Below are 21,648 nucleotides of genomic sequence, written 5' to 3'. Positions count from 1 at the left end.
TGAATGCACCCATCACAACCCTCCAGTACTCCGGACATGGGAACAGAGCCAAAGCAAGGTATAGACCCAGTGTGGTTTTGACGAGAAGTACAACTCACATGGGGAGGGATTGGGATTACTGGCACAGCAGGGAGTAGTGTTAGGAGGGTAAGACTGGGGATCGCAAGGATTCCGAGTCCCAGCTCATGGAATAAGGGAGAGCTACAGAAAGGCGGTGGGAGAAAGGATGGATGGGTAGCAGCAATGATGTCTGAGGACACCAAGTGTGGGAATCATTACTGTTACGTAGCCTGGATGAACTGAAAGTTTTACCCAAGTATTCTGTGAAGTAGATCCTATTACCACAGGGAAGACAACATCAGCCTCTCATCAAATGCCTTTAAGAAAGGTGAGGTACTCAGTGTTAAAACTCACTCTAGTTTGCTGACCTCTACAAAGCTCATTTACAAACTTACTTATCCCTGGAAAAGCAAGTTGGAAAAACGCAGTTGCAGTGTGGAGACATCAGCAATAGGTTCAAGACTGTACCTCTAATTTATAGAGGTGGGTGGTTTTTGTGTTGTTTTCCCGTGGGTTTGGTCTTTTGAGGCGGGGATGGGACAAAAAAAACCTTTCTATGCAAACATGCAAAGTGAACACCTTCATGAATTTCACTCTGAGTCTGTGGTCTCCTTGTATAATTTCTCTTTACTCTAGTTTGTTTTTATTTCACCATGTTTAAAAGTTTTTCGACAGTATAAGAAAACCCAGGCAAAGTCAAGACATTCTCTCCTTCCACAACAAACTTGGCATTCACAGCGGAAGGATAAAAAAGCAGCAGCTAAATTTCAGTATATTTTCTCAAAGCCATTTTGCCTTAAAAATTAATGAGCCAAAATAGAGGAACCATTAATGCCAGAAAAGCCATTGTTTTTATAATGTCAAGAATATACTCACAGGTTGTGATGAAAATAAGATACGGTAAGTAGATATTACCAGTTAAATATTACTATGAAGGCTTTATAAATAAACTGCTTTTCTTACTCAAATATTGACAGAACAATTCATATTACAGGATCGTTTGTGTGTCAAAGTTGCACAGCCTGCAGTGATCATTACTGTCAATGCAAAGCACTGTGTTTCTGTTTTGGCTTCAAAGTTCTCCAATTTTGCACGGTTAAGAAAGTAATATTAGTCAGAAAATAGAAGGAGGATTTTCATTAATGCTTCGCATGATCATTTAGTCGTGAACTATTATCTGACAAGAAAAGGTAGGAACTTTTAGAAGGCAAATTTTCTCATCTAATGCAGACAGGTAAAAATTCTCTTGGATATTGGACTCACTCTTAGTTTTACTGGAGTTACTACATTATTGCCAATGTAATCAGATATGCATCTGCTAATTATAGCCTGATGCACCCTTGGAAGTGCTGTTAAAGACAACACCCTTCCTTAGCCTTTTCCAACCTACCAATATCATTTCCATACAATCTGGACTTATCTTCAACCAGGTTGCTCTCGCCTCTCTCCTCACCTCCCACCAAAAGACAGAACTCCTCTAATTTCTGTGTGCTACAGACAATGGTTACAGATAATGCAGGTGGACACCAAACTGAAAGCACTGCCAGGCAAATCTAACTAGGGCTAACAAAAGGTCTTGTACACACAGATCTGAACAAGAGGTGACATCAAAAGAATCACACACATATGAGATTCTTGGGACAGGGAAAAAATCAAAACACTTTCCCATACTTGATAGTATGGGAAAAAAATGGAAAAAAACTACTTCATAGTTTTGCCTATTTTTGTTTAAAACATTAACATTAGCCCAAGGCAAAGAAAATACTAAATTATCCTTAGAATCTAGCACAACTCAAGCCAGCTGACAAACCTCATTGTACAAAGACAAATGTAAGGTCTTGCACCTGGGAAAATGTAATCCAGGAGTGCAGCACAGGCTGGGATCTACCCAGCTGGGGAGCAGCTCTGTGTGGAAGGGGCCCTGGGGGCCCTGGTAGACTCACAAGCTCAATATGAGCCAAGAGTGTGCTGCTGCGGCAAAGCAAGCCAACAGGACACTGAGCTGCCTTAACAAGGGCATCACCAGCAGAGATAAAGAAGTCATCATTCCAGTCTACTCAGCGCTTGTCAGGCCACACCTGGAATACTGTGTTCAGTTTTTGTCCTTGCTATACAAAAAAGATGTGGACAAGGATGGAAAGGGTCCAGAGAAGGGTGATGAAGATGATCAAAGGACTTGGAAGCCTGCCGTATGAGGAAAGGCTGAGAGAACTGGGTTTGTTCAGCCTTGAGAGAAGAAGGCTTAGGGGAGACCTTATCACCATGTTCCAGTTTTTAAAGAGTGGCTACAAAAGATGACAGAGACTCCCTTTTTACAAGGAGTCATGCGAAAAAAACAAGGGGTAATGGGTACAAGTTACTCCTGGGGAGATTCCCATTGGACACATGAGGAAAAATTTTCACAATGAGAACAATCAGCCATTGGAATAATCTCCCCAGGAAAGTGGTGGATTCCCCAACATTGGACACTTAAGATTTTTCTGGACACGGTGCTGGGCCATCTTGTCTAGATGGTGCTTTTGCTGTGAATGGTTGGACCAGATGATCCTTGAGGTCTTTTTCAACCTGGTATTCTATGATTCTATGAACAGTGACCACAGTTTTATCAACAAGAAATCAATGACTAATGACACAGAGAGGGTCTATATTATAGATGTATTTGAAAATTTGGTTCAAAATAGCTAAGTCAGTCTGAAGCTTAAAGTATTTTGACAGTATTTCCTATAACAAAATAAGACAGACAGACATTAGTAGATAAGCGGAGGCATTGCTATATCAAGGGTTTTCAACAGACAAGTAGTAAATATTTACATGAGAGAGGCACACCAACACCTCAAAAAAACCCACCTTCCACCAAATAGCTACTGGATATTTCTCCACTAAATCATTCATCAGCTGTAGATGGAACCTTAAGTAATAAGGAACCTTAGTATCTCTAACATTCTCCATACAAACAACAGGGAAAGCAACACTGGACAGACTCATGGGAAGATGATACCAAACATCTGATCCCTACAAACACCACCCAGATTTCATTAATACAATTAATTTGTCCAAATCTAGCTGTCTGTAGCCTGTGTGCTATTGAGAAGTTTCTTTAGAATGGAAGGATTCAAATGAAACTACACAACAAATATAGCCCAGCTTCACTAAACTATCTAATTTAAGATTAGGCCAGCTGAGTGAATATTTGAAAATGCTATGTAGAAAGAAAAACATGTACTTTTACCTCCTACACTGGCACAAGAATTCAAATTTCAGTGTAGGAGATGAAAGCATTCTATCTGACCCAAAAAGCAAAATCTCACCCACTCACAGAAGGGCAAAAACTGTAGTCGGGGCAACTCTGTGCAGCCTATCACATCCAAATGAACACCTTCATTCACACCAGAGAATTTCAATTTCACTTTCATTATCTATGTAAAAGTAACCATCTCAGTCCGACCTTCTCACTCAAAAACTTCCCTATCTAGAAAATTACTTCCAGACATACTTGGGGACAAACTTTTTAGCAGGGCCTGTTGTGATAGGACAAGGAGTAATGGTTTTAAACTAAAAGAGGGCAGATTTAGACTAGATAGAAAAAAGAAATTTTTCACAGTGAGGGTGGTGAAACCCTGGCACAGGTTGCCCAGAGAGGTGGTAGATGCCCCATCCCTGGAAACATTCCAGGCCAGGTCAGACGGGGCTCCGAGCAACCTGATCTACTTGAAGATGCCCCTGCTCACTGCAGGGGGGTTGGACTAGATGACCTTTAAAAGTCTCTTCCAACCCAAACTATTCTATGATTCTACATAGTACACACCTAACTTCTAAACTGGAGCAGTGGTTGATTACAGATACATTCTGTGGAGTGAAGAACATTGTTTCTTTCTCACTTGACAACCTCCTCAGGAGACAGAAGGATTAAAAAAAGACTTTACAATAAACCAGGAATTATACAAATTCACGATGGAGAAGAATGCTAGTTGCAAAGATCATGTTACTACACACTGCAACATTCAGTGCTTTCTCCCATACCTTCCCTGAAAGTATTACTGACTAATCTCACCTTTGCACTCTCTTCAAATCCAGCAAAATCACAATGTCACAAACAAAATGGACACTTTAATTCTTCCTTCTTAAGCAAAAAATTTTTTACGACAGTGGTGAGACATTGGATCAGGTTGCCCAGGGAAGCTGTGAATGCCCCATCATTGTAAGAGTTCAAGGTCAGGTTGACCAATCTGATCTAGTGACAGATGTCCCTGCCCATACCATGAGGATTGGACCAGATGGTCTTTAAAAGGTCCCTTTCCAAACCCAAACCACTCCAATACAGACATTGAGGAAACCTCAAAGAAAGCATCTGAAAAGAAACATTGTTCTCTCAGCCCACCGCAAGCTCCAAGCTCAGGTCAAGTGTATTTTCCCCATTCTTAGGATGGACTTTTTGTCCATATTCCCTACAGTTCTACAGGGTGGGGAGGTGTGTGTTTGTTTTAAAGAATGCTAGTTGGAACTGGATTGCCCCTTCAGGTGTTCCTGTTTCACACACAATGCCATTGCAAAGAAGGGCTGTCTGTTTTCACTAAGCTTTGATAACCAGTTAAGACCTTGAAACTGGAACCAGGTCTTCATGACAGTGCTCACCCACAATCAGGTGGGATCAGTGGTGGTGGGGGAGACCAACTTAAATATTCGCATGCTCACTATCAAAGTATTAGAATACAACCATCAGATTTCTTCCCCTATGACAGTGGATGCTATCATACTTTCACTAGAATGTAATTTCACTGTGAATTTGCAAGCTATAATTACCAACTTTCCGCAGCTCAAAAGAAGTATCAAAGCAATGTCCAGCTGCCAGGAGGAGTACTGCATAATTAATTCCTGACTGTAATGTTGGCTCTGACTCAAACGCCTTCTTGAACCTAGAAAAAACAAACATACAAGTTTACTTTCTAAATAATGCGATCTAATAGGGACATAATTATACTTTTAGGTACTTTAAGTGCTTATCTTCTGTTTACACAGCAAGAATCCATGGAAGCAAAAATATTTTACTGTTTTCCACACATGCTTTGTGGTTATTTTTAGGAGTCTCTTATTTATACATCCTCCTCCCATTTCCTTTCCCCTCACACAACAAGCACAGACCCTACTCATCCACCCCAGAGAAGTTATAGTATCTTACTGGATTTGCTGTTTTTCATTGAGATTAAAGAAAAAAAAATAATACTATCAGCTTGTAAGAGACATGTTTCACAATTATGCTTATTAATGGACTCTTTAATTTACTCTTAAATATATGAATTTTCACTGACTTGAAACTTTAGATTCTATTGTGGAACTGCTACAGTGACATACAAGCATATCAAAATGGATAAGCACAAAAGCAAGTGATACAAGAACATATTTCATATTTAGCTATGATTTCAGCTACTCCAAATTTTATTCCTTACCAGGTGTCTCATTGACATTGTCCTTATGAGTTTATTCACATTAAAAAAGGACTACACCAGATTTGATTCCACTCAAGAGGAAGTGAGCAAGCAAGAGGAACAGCAGTGGTATTCCCCTAGCCCAAATACTGTCTTAAAAGTAGACCAGGGCCTTGACACAAACACAGAACACAATATCCTCAAAACACCACAATGCAAGTTGTGGTGACAACTGCAACAGAAAATCTACAGTGCTTTAAACACCTTCTACGGAGTAAGAACATGTTTGGTTGCATATATACAACATTCCCCCACCCCGTTAGGAGAAGGGAAACAAGACTATCATATGTGAGTTAAAGAGCACAAGAGATTAGATCAACACGCCATTACAGTAAAAGCAATAGAGTTTAAAATTACATTCAAAAGGATGGGAAAAATCCAGGCAAACAAATAGGTTAAATGAAAAAGTGAAACAGTTGTGACATTAATACATAAGGAAGGAAAGAAAAATAATCTATGCAAAAACTAAGGATTTACATGCCAAAGCATGGCCTGGAAGGTAAGTAAAACTAAGACATTTTGTTCCTAGCAGGCCAAAAATATGGCTGCATTTAAATTATTTTTTTTATTTTGTTTGTTGTTTGTCCTCCTTTAATGATTCATGACTTTGCATCCTTTAACATAAGCTCTGCTTTCCAAAACTTTAAAACAGGCTCTTCTTCAATCTGCTACATGTGCACTCATTTTATACTCCAGTTGCCCACCTCCAAAGAACTTAATCATTAGACAAGTCTAGCCCTCTAAAAATAAATCAATCATGATGAGCAGAAAAGACTTAATTTCTTCTTTTCTTTCATCATCTGCCTTTCCTCTTGTACTGTGAGTTACAACAAAATGAGGAAGAAAGTACATACGAAACATTTTCACTCCCTAAAAAAACCCAACAAAACCTCCAAAACAAAGCATGACAAAAACCCAAACCCCATAAAAACCCACCAACCAAACAGGATGACACTATCATTGATTCCAAGTGCACACAGCTAGAAGAGACCCATTGGCCGGTGTAATCTGTTTGGAGACATAGCAACATTGGGAACTGGACTCCCTTTTTAGCCCTAGAGATCTTTCATGCTGTAATGCTCATGCAATACGAGGAAAAGAGAGGAAAGACTGACAGAAAAAGAAAAGAACTTGACAATAAGTATTTTTTTGTTCCAATATAAAAGATTCTGTACCTTCACTTTTTTGTTTTGCCTCAAAATGCCTAATTTCTGGTATGACTACCTAAATTTTTCTAGTTCTTGGACAGATAAAAAACTTTAAAATTTGAACATAAAATAAGCATCTCATGCTATCAACAGGTGGGCACATTTATGCTGTAAACGATGTTAATCATACAAGCAAAGGAGGTGAAGATAAGCTTAAGTTTACAAATCAGTTTCTGCTGGCACAAGCAGTTGGCAGAACAGCCCCCCAGAAAAACTTTTCTTAAATATGTTATCACAGAGGCATCACCAGCATTGCTGACAGGCTCAGTTTTGGCCAGTCATGAGTCCACTGGAGCTGGCTGGAACTGTCTGTGTCCAAGACAGGGCAGCTCCTGGTCTCTCCTCACAGAGGCCACCCCTGCAGCCCCTGCCACCAAGACCTCGCCAGCTACCCCCAGCAGACTAGACAGGACATCCTGGGAATTTCTGTTCCTGGGTTCTGCCTTTTCTTTACAAGTTGCTTCCAAATCTCCTTTCCCACAGCAGAAATTAGCTTTTCTAGCCATCTTTCCGTGTTACTCACACCATGAAATGCTAGTATCTTGGACCTCTGTAGCCCTATTTACCCCTCCTAAATCATTATAGCCAAAAGTATAATTTCCTATTTGGTGCGATCCTGTGCTGATGTTCTTAAACCTGCCTTATATCCACATAGCCTGGACAGCAAAAATTTACAGACAAAAATAAAAATAAATAACCTGTACTAATTAATTTTGAACACATGAAAACACCCACAGTTTCCCACATAACTCCCAAACAACAGTCACATCTGTTGGACTGAACTGATTTAAATTCAACTGATGCAATTGCTGCACATTGTCATGCCCCAAGTATCACTGAAGGAATCCACGCAGTATTGTAGAAAAGTGATAAGGTTTAAAATTCTGCCTATGAAGTAGGGGCTGGCATAGCTGATGCGATTATAAATGCCATCAAGAAACTGAAAACTGACATTTTTGAAAATGTTGCAATACAGACACGGAATTAGGGAGGTAGCAGTGAAAAGATTTGAACAAAGGCTTGATAGCTTGGGTAAGTCTGATTTACACTGTCAGTATGCAACAAGAAAGTGACAGTTAACAATTAGTCTTTCATCTCGTCTCTCATATTTGCATGGGAGATGTCTTTTATTCTGGTTTTTAATTGTCAGGAAAGCACACTGCCTGCCTTTTTTTTTTTTTATTTAATAGACTGAAGTACCTTGACATCACTTGTTGCAAAATCAATGCTGTGGTTCTGCTGCCAAATTCTCATTATCTCATGCAATTCACTATACTTCTCCTACATCCTCATTTCTCTAAGACTGCGATAATAACCTTTATCTCAACATAAAGTAACACTATTTAGCTCTGGAGCCCTCAGGACAGGAAAGGCATGGACTTGTTGGAGCACGTCCAGAGGAGGGTCACAAAAATGATCAGAGGGATGGAACACCTCTCCTATGAGGACAGGCTGAGAGAGTTGGGGTTCTTCAGCCTGGAGAAGAGAAGGCTTCAGGGAGACCTTATTGCAGCCTTCCAGTACTTCAAGGTGCTTACAAGAAAGAGTGGGACAGACTTTTTATCAGGGTCTGTAGCTATAGGACAAGGGATAATGGTTTTAAACTAAAAGAGGGTAGGTTTAGACTAGATAGAAGGAAGAAATTTTTCACAATGAGGGTGGTGAAACCCTGGCACAGGTTGCCCAGAGAGGTGGTAGATGCCCCATCCCTGGAGATGCCCCAACCCAGGTCAGGTTGGACGGGGCTCTGAGCAACCTGATCTAGTTGAAGATGTTCCTGCTCACTGCAGGGGGGTTGGAGTAGATGGCCTTTAAAGGTCCCTTCCATCCCAAACTGTTCTATGATTCTATGACTACCATGGAGGCATTGTTCCTGGGCACACCCTCCCCTGTTGTGGCCTGCCGCAGCACTGCAGTAGGTCTGCTCCTTCCCAAGAGCCTTCCACTGAGTTATGAGTCAACCTTTAGCCACGTCAAGCCGCCTGTATGACTAACACTAGAATTCAAATCAATACCCAGCATAAAGTACAACTGGCCCATCTGGTAGAGCTTCCGGCCAAGCTCCAGCTGGACTCAGAGATCACCTTGTTCTACAGCCGTGGTGCATGGAGCAGTCTGTATCGGGCCTTACTTGCTAGAGACTTCGGGGATTATTTAGGGGCTGGCCGGTCAGCATCCTACCCTGCTGCAGGAGCTGTCAGCCGGCTGTCCCTTCCCAAGGTGGTATGCCTGACTGCAATCACTTCCCCTCATTAAATGTCTGAATATCATGATTGCTAAGATGCATCTATTAAAAAGTGTGTTAAAATGGCTGCATGAAATATCCTAGAAGTAATTACCACTATTATAAGTGTTCTTAGTTCAATTATGTTTTAAAATCTCAAAGTTTATCTGTTCATAAGGCACTATGAATGAGGAAAAAGCAAAATGTACAATAGCAAAAGTAATTTCTATTTATATTATTTAGCCTGTGACAATGCCTATTATTTGTATACAGGAGTACAGTTTTCTTTCTGTATTAGTTCATGACATTAGCAAATTTTTTAAAACAGAATCTTGCAAGTTTTTTTATGGGCTTTGCCTTAGAGGAAATAAATTTTTTCTTTAATTCAAAATTACCAAGGGGTGAATGACAACAATTTGCTGCATTCCTGTTATTTCAACATCTTTAAAAAAAAAAATCCAGTAAGCATTGCAAAACTGTAAAGCATGACCAGCAATTATAAACTGTACTCATATTCTGAGGCCATAAATGGTAAACAATTATATCTTATCTTTTACCAAAGACAGTTCTAATCTGAAGTTTACTGAAAACAAGTGATAAATGACAAAGGGAGGAGAAAGCTTTCCATTCTAAGCATTTACTTCAACAGGCAGCTGATGAGCACAAGACCAGAACTAGGATGTGATGTGCAGGATACATAAACACAGATTGTCTGTATCCTCATCTGAATCATAATGGAGAAATCCAGCTCATGCTGACAGAAGTCTAGAATGGTGTCCAGTGCCTCAATTTCAAGTACATCACTTTTTGGAATTAAAAGCCTGATAGATTAAATAAGAGACAAAACCCCCTTTTTTTTTTTAACCTATTCCACATAACAGCATTTTAATGCATTTCAAAAGCAATAAAAAACATGGTACTTGCCTCTAAAATTAAGATAAGAATTAGTCTAGTCTACTGTGTGCTGCTTTGACTATCAATGGTAGTGTAGTCCCCTGTAATATGCATAATTATATGGTGATAAAACTTTTGCCAGCATGAGTTTTGCCAGGAACAGTCATATTGCTTGTGAGCATGGAAGCCAAAAAAAGACAGAATGGTACATCCTCAGCATCAGTGCCGAGTTAAATCTCAGCACCTTTAAGCTTAGCTAGCTAGTATCTGTCAGATTACAGATATGCCAATTGATGCATAGCTGATTATTGTCTGGCCCAGATTTCTAAGAATAATACAGTAAACAGGAGACTTCACATCTGGGAGAAAGGAAGAAAATACACTCTGATAAGAGCTACCCAAATTTCCAAGTTTCTGAGGCACTTTAAGAACTCTGTGGAACCAGACCTGTGAACAGTGTAAATTTATTATTCTTAGCAAATACGCAAAGAAGATTAGAAGATTCAGTGTATCCTGTGTATCAGTGTATGGCCTCAAGTTGCGCCAGGGGAGGTTTAGATTGGATATTAGGAAAAATTTCTTCACTGAGGGAGTGGTCAAACATTGGAACAGGCTGCCCAGGGAGGTGGTGGAGTCGCCATCTCTGGAAGTGTTCAAAAAATCTGTGGATGTGGGCTTCAGGACATGGTTTAGGGGACATGGTGGCGCTGGATTAATGGTTGGACTTGATGATCTTGAAGGTCCTTTCCAACCTTGTGGTTCTGTGATCCCTTAAGGGTGCCAAACATTTGCAATGAAAAAGCTGAAATATATTCTTGTTTAAGGATAATTTTCCCAAAGGTAACAGAAGGACATAGGCCAGGAAAAGAGTACTCACCAGAACGTCCCCTTGTCCCTGCTTTCTGTATCTATGAACCCAGATTCTAAAAACATGTCCTTGTAAATTCGACCAACCAGGCAGTACATATCTGAAGCTACTTGGTCATCCTGTTCTACCAGGGGAATCATAATTTCTAGAGCTTTCTGTCTGTCTCCAGGCAGATTTCGCCTATTAAAAAATAAAAATTTTGATTAATAAATGCAATACATTTAACAAGAAATAATTTTTCAGGACCATGATTGAATATATATGTATGACTTCATCCATGTAAAATGTGCTTCTAGGCTGAATGGACAATATTATATACACACACTCTCCCAGCTTCTGCTTCCTTCCCCCCTCGCCCCTGCCTTAATATCATGGCACACCTTTACAAAAGCTCCCAAACATGTTTTCTCTCTCTCACGAGGCATCAGCTAGAGCAAAGCACTGGAAACAGCAACAGAGGAATCATGAGGAATTCTTAGAAAGATGTGTTACTCTCTTATAAAATATAAAGATATGAACCTAGGTTTCCTATTTAATATTTCTTTCATAGTAATTCTTGTTTTAAAGGAAAAAATATTCCATCTTGTGTTTGTGATTTTTTTTTTAATACATACATTTTGTATGTGAAGCAAAAAACAACCAAAAAAAGCAAAAATCAGACTGAATTCCCGTGATAGGGAAGGTTAGGAAGTGAAGCCAGTAAGATAATATTAACAAAAGTACTTCAGACAACTAAACCACAGCATTGCAAGCATTAGACTTCCTGGTGACTCACAGTTTGAATACATACATCATTCAGTATCAAGACTGTCGAACTTTTTACGTATTTGTGTACTGAACAAGCAAATTGCTCCTTTCTCAGCAAAAGCTATTCTTCAGTGGTTTGGGGTGAGTATTATATTCTTTTGGAGAAACTTCTTATAATATTTGAATGTCTACAACTTGAATTGGGTGGAATATATAAAAGTGGTTTTGTATTTTTTTTGCAAACTTTGTATTGAAGAAGCTTGCAAGAGAAGGCTACCTCGGCAAGAAAAAAAACCACATCAAAAGCCACAGCCATCTTAAAGCAGGTAACTACTTGAACAGAGGGTCAGTAATGGATTTTTTTAATTCCCTCTCTACAAGAATGTATCAAAGTTTTGATGCATCTGCACAGGCAGCATCAATATCAAACCTGAGAGATCAGAGCACATGTACTGATACCTGAGTGATACCTGAGCTTGTGAGCTCTGAGCTCGTGTATGCTGCTTCAGAAGGAAGTCATGTGGAAGAACAGGTTTAAATCAAGCAGAACTGGGTAAATGAGGAAGAATGAGTACTTCCATCATAACAAAGATAATTAAGAAAACAGAGCAAAAGCAGTTGTTTGAGCAGACAGCATAAACTGCTTTCCTGAGAAAAAAGGAGTCTGAGAGTCTGTTTTCCTGAGTGTGAGAGTCTATGTCCTGGGCCAACCTCTATTGATGTCTCAGCCTGATGGGAAGGATGAATGAAACCCAGTGCCCTTTACTCCCAACCTTCAGACCAGTCATATTCCAATAAATTAGGAAAAGACCCCTCAGACTACAGAGCTGCAGAAGGCTCCCCAAGTACTTCTAGAGTGGCACAGCAAGGCTGGGGTACGTATTTGAGAGACAAGTGCTCCCAATCCCAGGCCCCAGTGAGAGAAATCAAGTGCTCCTGGCTGAGCAAGTAACAGTCTCCTTCAGGTATGTGCTGTTCTGGTTCCCCTGCCAACTGATCACTTGCCCAGTTGTTGAAGGTTTGCTTCCTTTTGTTTTCTTTCTTCAGACTGACCACTCAAGTAAAGCAACAACAGTAAGTCTGCAGCTTCTTTATGTTTTTCAGCTGACTTATGTTAGAGAAGAGCAATTTTCAAAATGGAGTTTCAGGTGGACAACTCTTCCACATTTTGTATCCACTATCACTAATCGACATCAAACCAATAGCTAGCTGAACTTAACGGAGACAAAACCAGTAAGGCACACCAGTATTTTGTGGTATGAGCCATTTATACTTCACTGGTCTCCAGAGACAGAGGTCCTCACTTTCCTTTCTGCTTACTTTTCCATCATCAATGCTCTCACACACTTTCTTGATTTAGGTCAGACTAATCCGAATTGAGCTGCTGCATCCTTCCATACCAGTGACCTAGATTAGAAGCAAGAGGGACAGCTTCGTCCACAGTAAACATACAGATGTGCAGAGTATTCCAGACCTGCCTTAGCTCAGGAAACACCCTCTATATTCCCAGTAAGGAGAAAGCTACAATTAGCCCAGGTAATGCCTTCTTGGCATGCACCAAAGCACAAAGCATTTTCATGCATGTAATGGATTCCAGTTGGATTTACAATCTGGAGAACAGAGGGGGAAGAAAATCTGATCTGAACTCCTCTGGAGGTACTGTGTAGACCTCTTGTATGCCAGATACCCCAAAAGGCATATCTTACAGTCCTATCTAGAAAAACAGACCTTGCAGACTGCAAGAAATCCCAACAGAACCAACAGAGGATAAGAATCTGCCTGAAAAGTTCGTACTGCAGTTTTGCAGTTTTTTTAGTGCCCCAGTGAACTAGTCAAGTCCTGTTTTCAAAGGTGACACTGTTTTACAGAACAGTGACCCTGGGGTCTAAACAACATATGAACACTCCAAGGTACATGGAGTGACTTTTGTGAAGGTTACATAGAAGTGGCAGATATGTGCTGGATCATTCCTTTGCAAAGCTCCACATTTTCCTGCAAAGCAGGAACAAAAAGGGCACTGTATTCATACCTTCGTATACCTGGTATAAAGGAGAAAGAAAGGACCAGGACATTTTATTCAGACAAAACAATGGCAGATAGCTTCTGAAAATTTTTGTTTGTTTGTTTTATTCTTGTTTTAAAAACAGGTTTAGTTTTCATGATATGCAGTTTTGAGCCTCCTCGGTGAACCTGAATTACAATATTAAATCTGTGAGAGAAGCAGAAGTATCTGTAGACATTTTCTACAGTTGAGAATTTCAATGCCTGCTGACACCTGGTCTACTCCTCTAAGTGTCAATAGCAAGATGTTCACTGTGGTAACAGTTAGAGAGCAGAAAACTTCTGTAATTTCGTCTGAAAAACTCCCCTTTTATTGAGTTGCCCAACTGCCAGCATCCTAGAAAGAAATCTAAGCTTGGCTCTCATTTAGCCGAAGCAGTGCATGTTGTTCCATGTGGCGCGTTTTGTGCCTATTATCAGAGAACATGAAAATTAGTTTACTACTATAATATAATAAAATTTTCTGATGGACATTTGATGAAAGTTCTCCTCCTGTCTCCTGACACTACCAGAACTCAGACTTGAATGAGATGATGTCTAAGCACAAATTGCTGCAGCACTGCCACTCACACAGCAATGTTGGAAGTGTAATTTACAGAGGTAAAATACTGCTAGGTATTTATTTGCTCCAGTTTAGGTACTGAAATTAAAAAATTATGCAAAACTATGGAAGGACAAAGCAAACATTCATGCTAAAGGAAAAGGAATGGAATTTGATAGCACGAGAGAAAAAGAAAGCTTAGATTGATCATGAAGCTCAGAGCCCCCAAAGTTGCTTCAGTGAAAACCCTAGACCTACGTATGAAGATTCCAGTAGGGAACTTCACTCACGATTACCGAGGCTGCGTGAAGTTTGCAGTTCTGATTTACTGTTCAACAGCAGAAGGAAGGGTAGATTCTTACCTGCTCAGCGCAAACGCATAATGAAGCCTCACATGGTGGTGGGAAGCCAAGTCAAAAGTAGGCAGTTTTTCTAAAGTTTTCACCAGTTTCACAATGGAATCGTAATCCTTCCAAAAGAAGGGAATAATGAAGTTTTAAGTGGCTGTACTGAGTTACGCCTATATAAACTCCTCTTTGAACCAAGCATCTCTCATATCATAGTAAGAAGTATTTTCAGTTCATTGTAAGTTTTATGGATTTCAGTTTCTTCAGCCTCAAACTGTAAATAGTCTGGCACTCAGAAATGTGAATATGCATGGTATTTAGCAGGGAAACACAATTTGGTCTCCTGTACTGCTCCAGTGTGGACCTGTGGAAAGTTTAGTACATCTACTTCATGATTAAAGTTGACTTCAGGGGCTGAACACATATCAAAGTTCATATTGTGCGGACATTACAATGCTAACTGCCTCTGAATTGAGGCATCCCAAAACTCTGAAGTAGGCATGAGCCACAAAAACAAAAGAGTCTTTCAGTACCACAGTTTTTGAAGTAGCTTATTCAACTGACATATTTAAAAAAACAAACAAACCCAAAACTAAACCACTTCAAAATGTTTAAGGAGTAACAGTTGAAATTACCTATAAGTAAGCAATTACTAGCAGTGTTCCAGAAGCTGAAATGCATATGAACATGTTATGCTTCCATGAGAAATGTCACAAGCATGGTGACAAAGAATACATATACTTATCGATAGCAGAATTTTACCATACCCTTTAAGTAGGACATAATAATGGTGAGATGGAGAAGAGTTATATTTTGTACACTTTCTAGGTGCTGTTATAAAACAACAACACTTTTCTGCTATGTAAAGGCACGCTATAAACAGTGTAACTACAAAATAAAGTAAAAAGCAGCAGTGAAGATAGCGTAAAACATTTTTACTAGTGTGTATTATTGTTAGTTTGTTATTATCTCCATATATATCTCTCTCTATATATATTAGTTTGTATATACATTAGTTTGTTAGCACAAAATGCACGGAAAATTTCACTGAGAATGTAATTTAATACGGTTTAAATGATCTTAGAGCACAGTATTCGTACCTGGATGTCTCTGTAGGACAGCAGCAAGTTTATTACAATGTCAGCAGACAAGACTTCAACATTATCCACTCGCTGTCGAATCCTTGCCAGCTCTGCTGCAAGCTCTTTGCCCGTGTAGAGGGTACGGGCCTTCCTGATGTCGTTCAGAATGGATTCCCGGAAATACTGGCTGGAGAGGGACAACTTCAGGTCAGCCTTGTGGGGCAGGTCCCTCACGTTTGTTTTTCTGGCCCTGCAGCTCTCCCACAATGTATATGTGGAACATTTATTGATAGAGCAGTGTCAATGGAGAGACTTGGTCAAACTAAATTACTCATTTATCAATTTGCCTCAAAAGAAGGCGACATGTCGCATCACCCTGAAGCAAGATTCTGACATTTATATTGCCAGCAGGAATGCATGCATTTTACACAGGGGTGCAAAAAGACAACTCACCTTGAACTAGCCTGTGCCACTTTCAAGAGCTGAATAAATCGATCCACCAGAGGTAAGCATATAGGCCCAAGCAGCGACTCAAAACTGGGCTGCATCAGTTCTGTTAGTCCCTTCATGAAACTGCTGTCACAGCAGTACACCTTGTTGTGTGGAGTTATCATATAAGGAACAAATATATAGTTCCCAGTGCACATCTGTAGGAAAACAAGGTGCAATATTTAGGGCAGTCATGGTTTGACAAGCCTCTGTATAAAACAACTGCGTATCCTACCTGCAGAATTTCACCTGTCAAAGGGAGATCTGCTGCTTACTTCAGCAAGACCAAGATTTTTACCCATGAAGTTTAGGATTACATAAATTCAATTTTCATCTCAAATATGGTACACACCCAAAATGTATTCTTTCAGATTTCTGAACTGTTTCCTGCAAGATGAGTCTTTTTAGAAGCATCATATCTGACCTTAAAATAGTCAGTACATCAGCTCAATAGCGAAACAATTCTGAGGGCACACCCTATTCACCCCGAAGCGGCCGGCGGACTCAAGGGACACTGACGAACGCTCTTTTCAAGGTGAGTGATGTTCAGAAGAGAGCAAGCACTCTGCCATTTAGTATAGTTAGGCTCACAGATGTTGAAAACAATAACACAAGCTAGTTGCCTCACAACAGGAACACTGTAGAGAAAACTAATCCTCGTATGAACTGCAAAATGGCTCAAATAGTTTAGCATAACAAAGGCAAATGAAATACCCTGCTACGTAGTAAACCTTCCAAGCCAGTGGGACTTAAAACCATGCACATTTCATAATGGAAATACAGACACTTATGGAACGTCTTAGCATTGCCAAACTGTATTATTCCTATATAGCAATGTATGACAGATACTTTGTAAAAAAAATAATTTAAGATTATCCTCCAGGAAAGAGGGAGGCAAGATGTCTGGTGCCTGTGGTATGTGTGTGAGCACAGATTTAAGCACATAGAAAGTTTGCTGAATATTTGTGGTTCTGAAGGGTCTTAACTATGAGACAGCACCCCATCAAAATCAGGAGGAGTTCTGCCATTTGGCTCTTGACGCTCAGACTCCACTACTGAAGTGGCCGGCAGCCCAACAAGAAAAGCCCTAAGGAAGCAATTCTTAAGATTCGTTATTTTGGTACGCCTAAATTACTTCCAAAGTTAATTACTTTCTGGTCAGCTGCTCCTGCTCTCCCAGAAGTCAATACAGCCATGCGGACATGACTTCAGAGACTCCCCTGGCAAGCTGAGCTCCATGCATTGAGAGATCAAATGCACAATAAAAGCTGTGTGCTTAAAACATGCATTTTAACATGCATTATTAAATTTTAAAAGCATGGAAGGATTGAGGTACTCTACTCTGTATAAATATATGCATACAGATATGTCAGTAAACATATATTTGTGTACAGATCAGAGATTGGCTATGAAGAATACAGGAATTACTTTTTTAATTACACCTATTATACTACGAAACTATAAGATCTCACTATAAAGGAAATCCCATTCCCACTTCTGAGATATATTGACAAACTGTAAAATTTAAAATTAATTGATGCAGGCGTTTACACGAGGTCCGTTGAGCTCAACTAAGCCAGAACTTGGTTGGAGATTACCGCATACACAGACTTGCACAAGGATGACTTTAGTCTTCCTCCCCCAACAACTGAAAACTATTACAGTTGAATAACTAGGACACATTTTTCCATGCATGAATGTAACAGTTCCGAAGGAAACTTGACAATTTGGAAGTGTATGACAATATTTTTAACAAGCAACTAAGCAGTGCGCTGCTAGAACCCAAACTGCTTGTCTTTACGATGGAGAACTGAATGGACACTTCCGCTCAAGAATATGCCAACATGTAAGGCAATCAAACACTTTCAAGAGTGAATGGATGAACCCTTGACCCTGCTAAAACCTAAAGCCCCACAGCCAAAAGCAGAGAGGAAATTATTAATTCAATGGAACCAGGTTCAGCAATTACAAGACAAGGGTGGGCAGTGACTGGCACAGGATCCACTACTAAGCACAGGCAGACTATTCTCCAACCTTCCTTTTTGAAGTAACGGAAAAAAGTTTGGTAAGTCAGAGCAAAAACAAAGGGTGAAGTAGCTACAGTTATCCTGGGGCAATCATTTTACTTCCTAATGCTTATTCAGTGCATTACAAATAAATTCAAGACTGCTCGCAGGAAGGCCTTCTCAGACTTCTGGCACACTGCTTCCAAAGCTCAGGTCTTAATTAAAAATCAACCCTGAAAAAGGATATTTCTAACTTTTGAAATCCACAGAACCCAAAGTTTATCCTGGCATAATGGTTAGGCCATCTAACCTAAGTACTGGAGTCTTCATAAATAAACCTACAAGCAGGAAAACTACTCTTCCTTCAGAGGCCAAGTGCTCCATTACTGAGCAAGAGCTCTTATAAACTGATCCCAAGTGCACCTTCTGCAGGAAGCAGGTATCTGTTTCAGTGGAGCAAGAGGGCCAGCAAAAATTAGTTTACATGCATTTTTCCTGTTACCTGAGGGAGGGAAAAAACCTGTTTATATGATAAAGCCTGCTATAGAAGATACGCAGACCTGGTAGCCTTTCCTGGTAGCCTTTGGAAGCAGCAGATAAGCAAGAACTTAACAGAAGGCGGCAGGAGAAACTACTACATGGGAAGAAAACAGAAGAAAATAAAATCAATTCAGTCATCCAGAGGGCCCCAGGGTTGTCAGGGAATTGTCTCAAGGCAGAACCTCACCTTGCTCCTCACTAGCAAGTAGTGTGGGAACACAGTGGCCTTTCCCTCAGCCAGGGCATGACAGTTATGTTTTGTGGGGAGCTCTGTATCTCTGAAACCTCTTAAATGTGGCTGAAATTCATCAGACAGAACAGGCAGATACAGAAAGAGGGTGGAGGATGAAAAAACAGTACAAGCTCTTAAGTTTCATTTCCTTAGGAAACAGGCTTAAAAAAAAAAAGAACACACACATGCAGAAAAGTTAAGAAACACAAAGAAATATTCACCTAAATTTCGTTTTCCTAGCTAAAGAGTACATTAGATACTTAACAGCTGAACCTAACAAGGGCAGACATGCAGTGGCTCTGGTGACAAAAGAAAAAAAATTAAAAAATAATCAAACATTATGTATCCTTTATTAAAGGTGGTGGTGGAATAAAAATAAGAAAACAGTGATAGCACAACTGCTCCTATATAATACAGTCTATGGTCTCCCACTATGGAGAAACATATTTTGTCGCCATCACAAATTCTAACTACAAAGAGCTCAACCCTGACTAAATTTGGGCAACAACTGGGATGGGAGCCCGGGAGGACCAAGCTGTGGGGGTAGCTGCTGAGGAGCTGCTCCAATGTCAGACAGCTCTAAACCTTCTTCCCTCATTCCCAGATTATGAAACCTCTGCCTCAGCCACTTTTATTTCCTTTCTCACCTTTCTTTGTCAAAATATATGCTACACTTAAGTCAGAAAGGATCAGCTAGTCTTTCTGATACACGCTTCCTATCTGCTCACACATTGCTTTGCATTTTGACTTAGTGCACATTATTCCGCTTGGAAGTTTAAATATATTCCAGTTATCCTATTAAAATCTGCCCTGTAACACACCATCCCAACTCTGATCTCACAAACTTTGATATTCTTTCCTAACCCTAATTAACTTCACATTAGGTTTTAAGTTTGCTGAGCACCCAAGACAAATTGCCATTTTCCTTTGATCCATTCCTCTGACTCACCGTACCAGGTACAATGAAAGTAACAGAATCAAGCCATTCAAGAAAAATGGGCAATTTTTGAAGAAGTAACACCATAAATCCAATTGCAATATTCTCAGTTATGTTAACACCCTTTAAAACACATGAGTAGCCTAAAGGGGCTTCAAAAGTGGGTGGAAATAGACCCCCCCAATCAACAACAGGTGCTACAAGTTTGATTTTCCAACCCTCTCTCTTTATAAATCCCTCATTCTTTAAGGTTCAAAAGCTCAAGTTACACTACTGAAAGTTAGAAAGTGATTGCAGGTCACCTGAGCTGTGAGCTAAAAGGCATTATTGAAAACATCAGGGGCTGGGACAGGCCACAAGTGTACACACAGATAGTTACTATGGTTCAGCCTGATGCAGAAGAACTCAGGACATTAGATAAGGTAAACTTGGCCTGAGCTCTCAGATCAGCTGAACTCGTCATATCTAGGAGATACGAACATACATATCTTCGACAGCTTTGGGCCAGCACACTCAGTACCTGGCAACATCAAGCCACCTTCCGAAAGACCACGTCATAACCCACTTCATCAAATCAGTCAGACTAATCAGAAGGCAGAAGTACTGCCTGGAGACGGCTACACATGCATAAAGGCTTACCACCAAGTGACAAAATCAACATTTTTGCCAATGTTTTAATTGGCTTATATTTTTTAAATGTCCCTTCCTAACTTACCGTGCAAAACTAAACAACTCCAGAGTGTGTGTAATTTCAGATCAGACACAGCCGTAAGGTTTTCTTAATAGCTCTACAGTTACAGAATTTAAGACTACGCTGCTCCTAGCTAGACCTACCCAATGACCAGTAGGTCATTCCTTCTTGTTTGATATCCTTTTTCAGCTTCTGAAAATAAATTAATATAGTACATATCTGTATTTAAGAGAGAATAAAAATGCATAGGCTATCATATTTTAACGATTGCAATAAAAATGTAAAACTGCCGTTCTTTCAATACCCCTCTCTAATGCAGAACTGTTGCTTCTGAAAGGGGCAATCTTTTGGAAATTCAATTTGGAGACCATGTCTTTTTATAAAGAACATCATGTAATACGGTAAACACTATTCTCTCCCCCACAAATACATCTGACAGTACAGAAGATTTTTCTCTGGAATTTGTACAGATAAAGACGACATGGTGCTATGCAAGTGAGCATTTGAGTTCTGCCCGATTAATTCTCAGATCTTGAATTTTACTTCAAAAGGAAGAAGAAAACTTGCAAAACCCCAAGGAGTCAATGGTGTGCAGTCCTCCCAGTTCCCTGAGGGTCTTTACTAACATGACTCTGTTGGAATCATTTAACAGCCAAACATCCACAAACAAAAGAAAGTTGCCTTCAAAGACAAGCAGTGTGAAAGAAAACAAAAATCCCCCCAAACAAAACCATGATGAATGGGAGAATCTGGCAGAATCCCATCTATTTTCCTAAGCTTCAGGTCAGAATCCACCAATGTAACTTTTTTATTTTTTTTTTTTAATAAATAAAATGAGCTGAGATAATAAATATAGCCAGTATCTCTCAGAGTGGGAGCTTCTGTGACTGTTGCTGATTCTCCTCTAATTAAGATGAGCTTTTTTGCATTTCTCATACTAGTTCTTTTGAGAAATATCTGCTCTGATCTCAATTCTTCTGATGAGATTTTTCTTAAAGGCAATTCTCTGACTGCACATGGCATTGTATGTAGCAGATAGTAAAACCCTAAACCAAGTTATTAAATCTGTTACCTCCATCCCCCAAACACACAATAAATCAACATGTGCTGATGTTTTAATGAATACAGACCCAGTTTGAGCTTACTTCAAATCCCATTCAAATGAATGACAGCCTTGCTACTGATTTGAAAAGGAACATAAGTAAGCCTCACACCTCAAATGAACTGAAACACAGAGA

General features: G+C 39.8%; 1 protein-coding gene across 1 annotated transcript in view; it reads right to left on the bottom strand.

Moving 5' to 3' along the window:
- The window catches only part of LOC104618452 (mitogen-activated protein kinase kinase kinase 5-like), a gene marked incomplete at its 5' end in the record, with an annotated part of 30,713 nt that extends 14,551 nt beyond the window's left edge, over positions 1–16,162 (bottom strand). The window contains 5 exons of the mRNA XM_010284048.1: positions 4,861–4,973; positions 10,747–10,917; positions 14,449–14,555; positions 15,534–15,702; positions 15,969–16,162. Of these exons, the coding sequence (XP_010282350.1) occupies positions 4,861–4,973; positions 10,747–10,917; positions 14,449–14,555; positions 15,534–15,702; positions 15,969–16,162 (754 nt within the window). The remainder of the gene's footprint in view (positions 1–4,860; positions 4,974–10,746; positions 10,918–14,448; positions 14,556–15,533; positions 15,703–15,968) is intronic.
- Between the last annotated feature and the right edge of the window lie 5,486 nt (positions 16,163–21,648).

Source organism: Phaethon lepturus, unplaced genomic scaffold (assembly GCF_000687285.1).
Source record: "Phaethon lepturus isolate BGI_N335 unplaced genomic scaffold, ASM68728v1 scaffold12023, whole genome shotgun sequence".
NCBI classification, from domain to species: domain Eukaryota; kingdom Metazoa; phylum Chordata; class Aves; order Phaethontiformes; family Phaethontidae; genus Phaethon; species Phaethon lepturus.
This window is presented reverse-complemented; position numbering and strand designations above follow the sequence as displayed.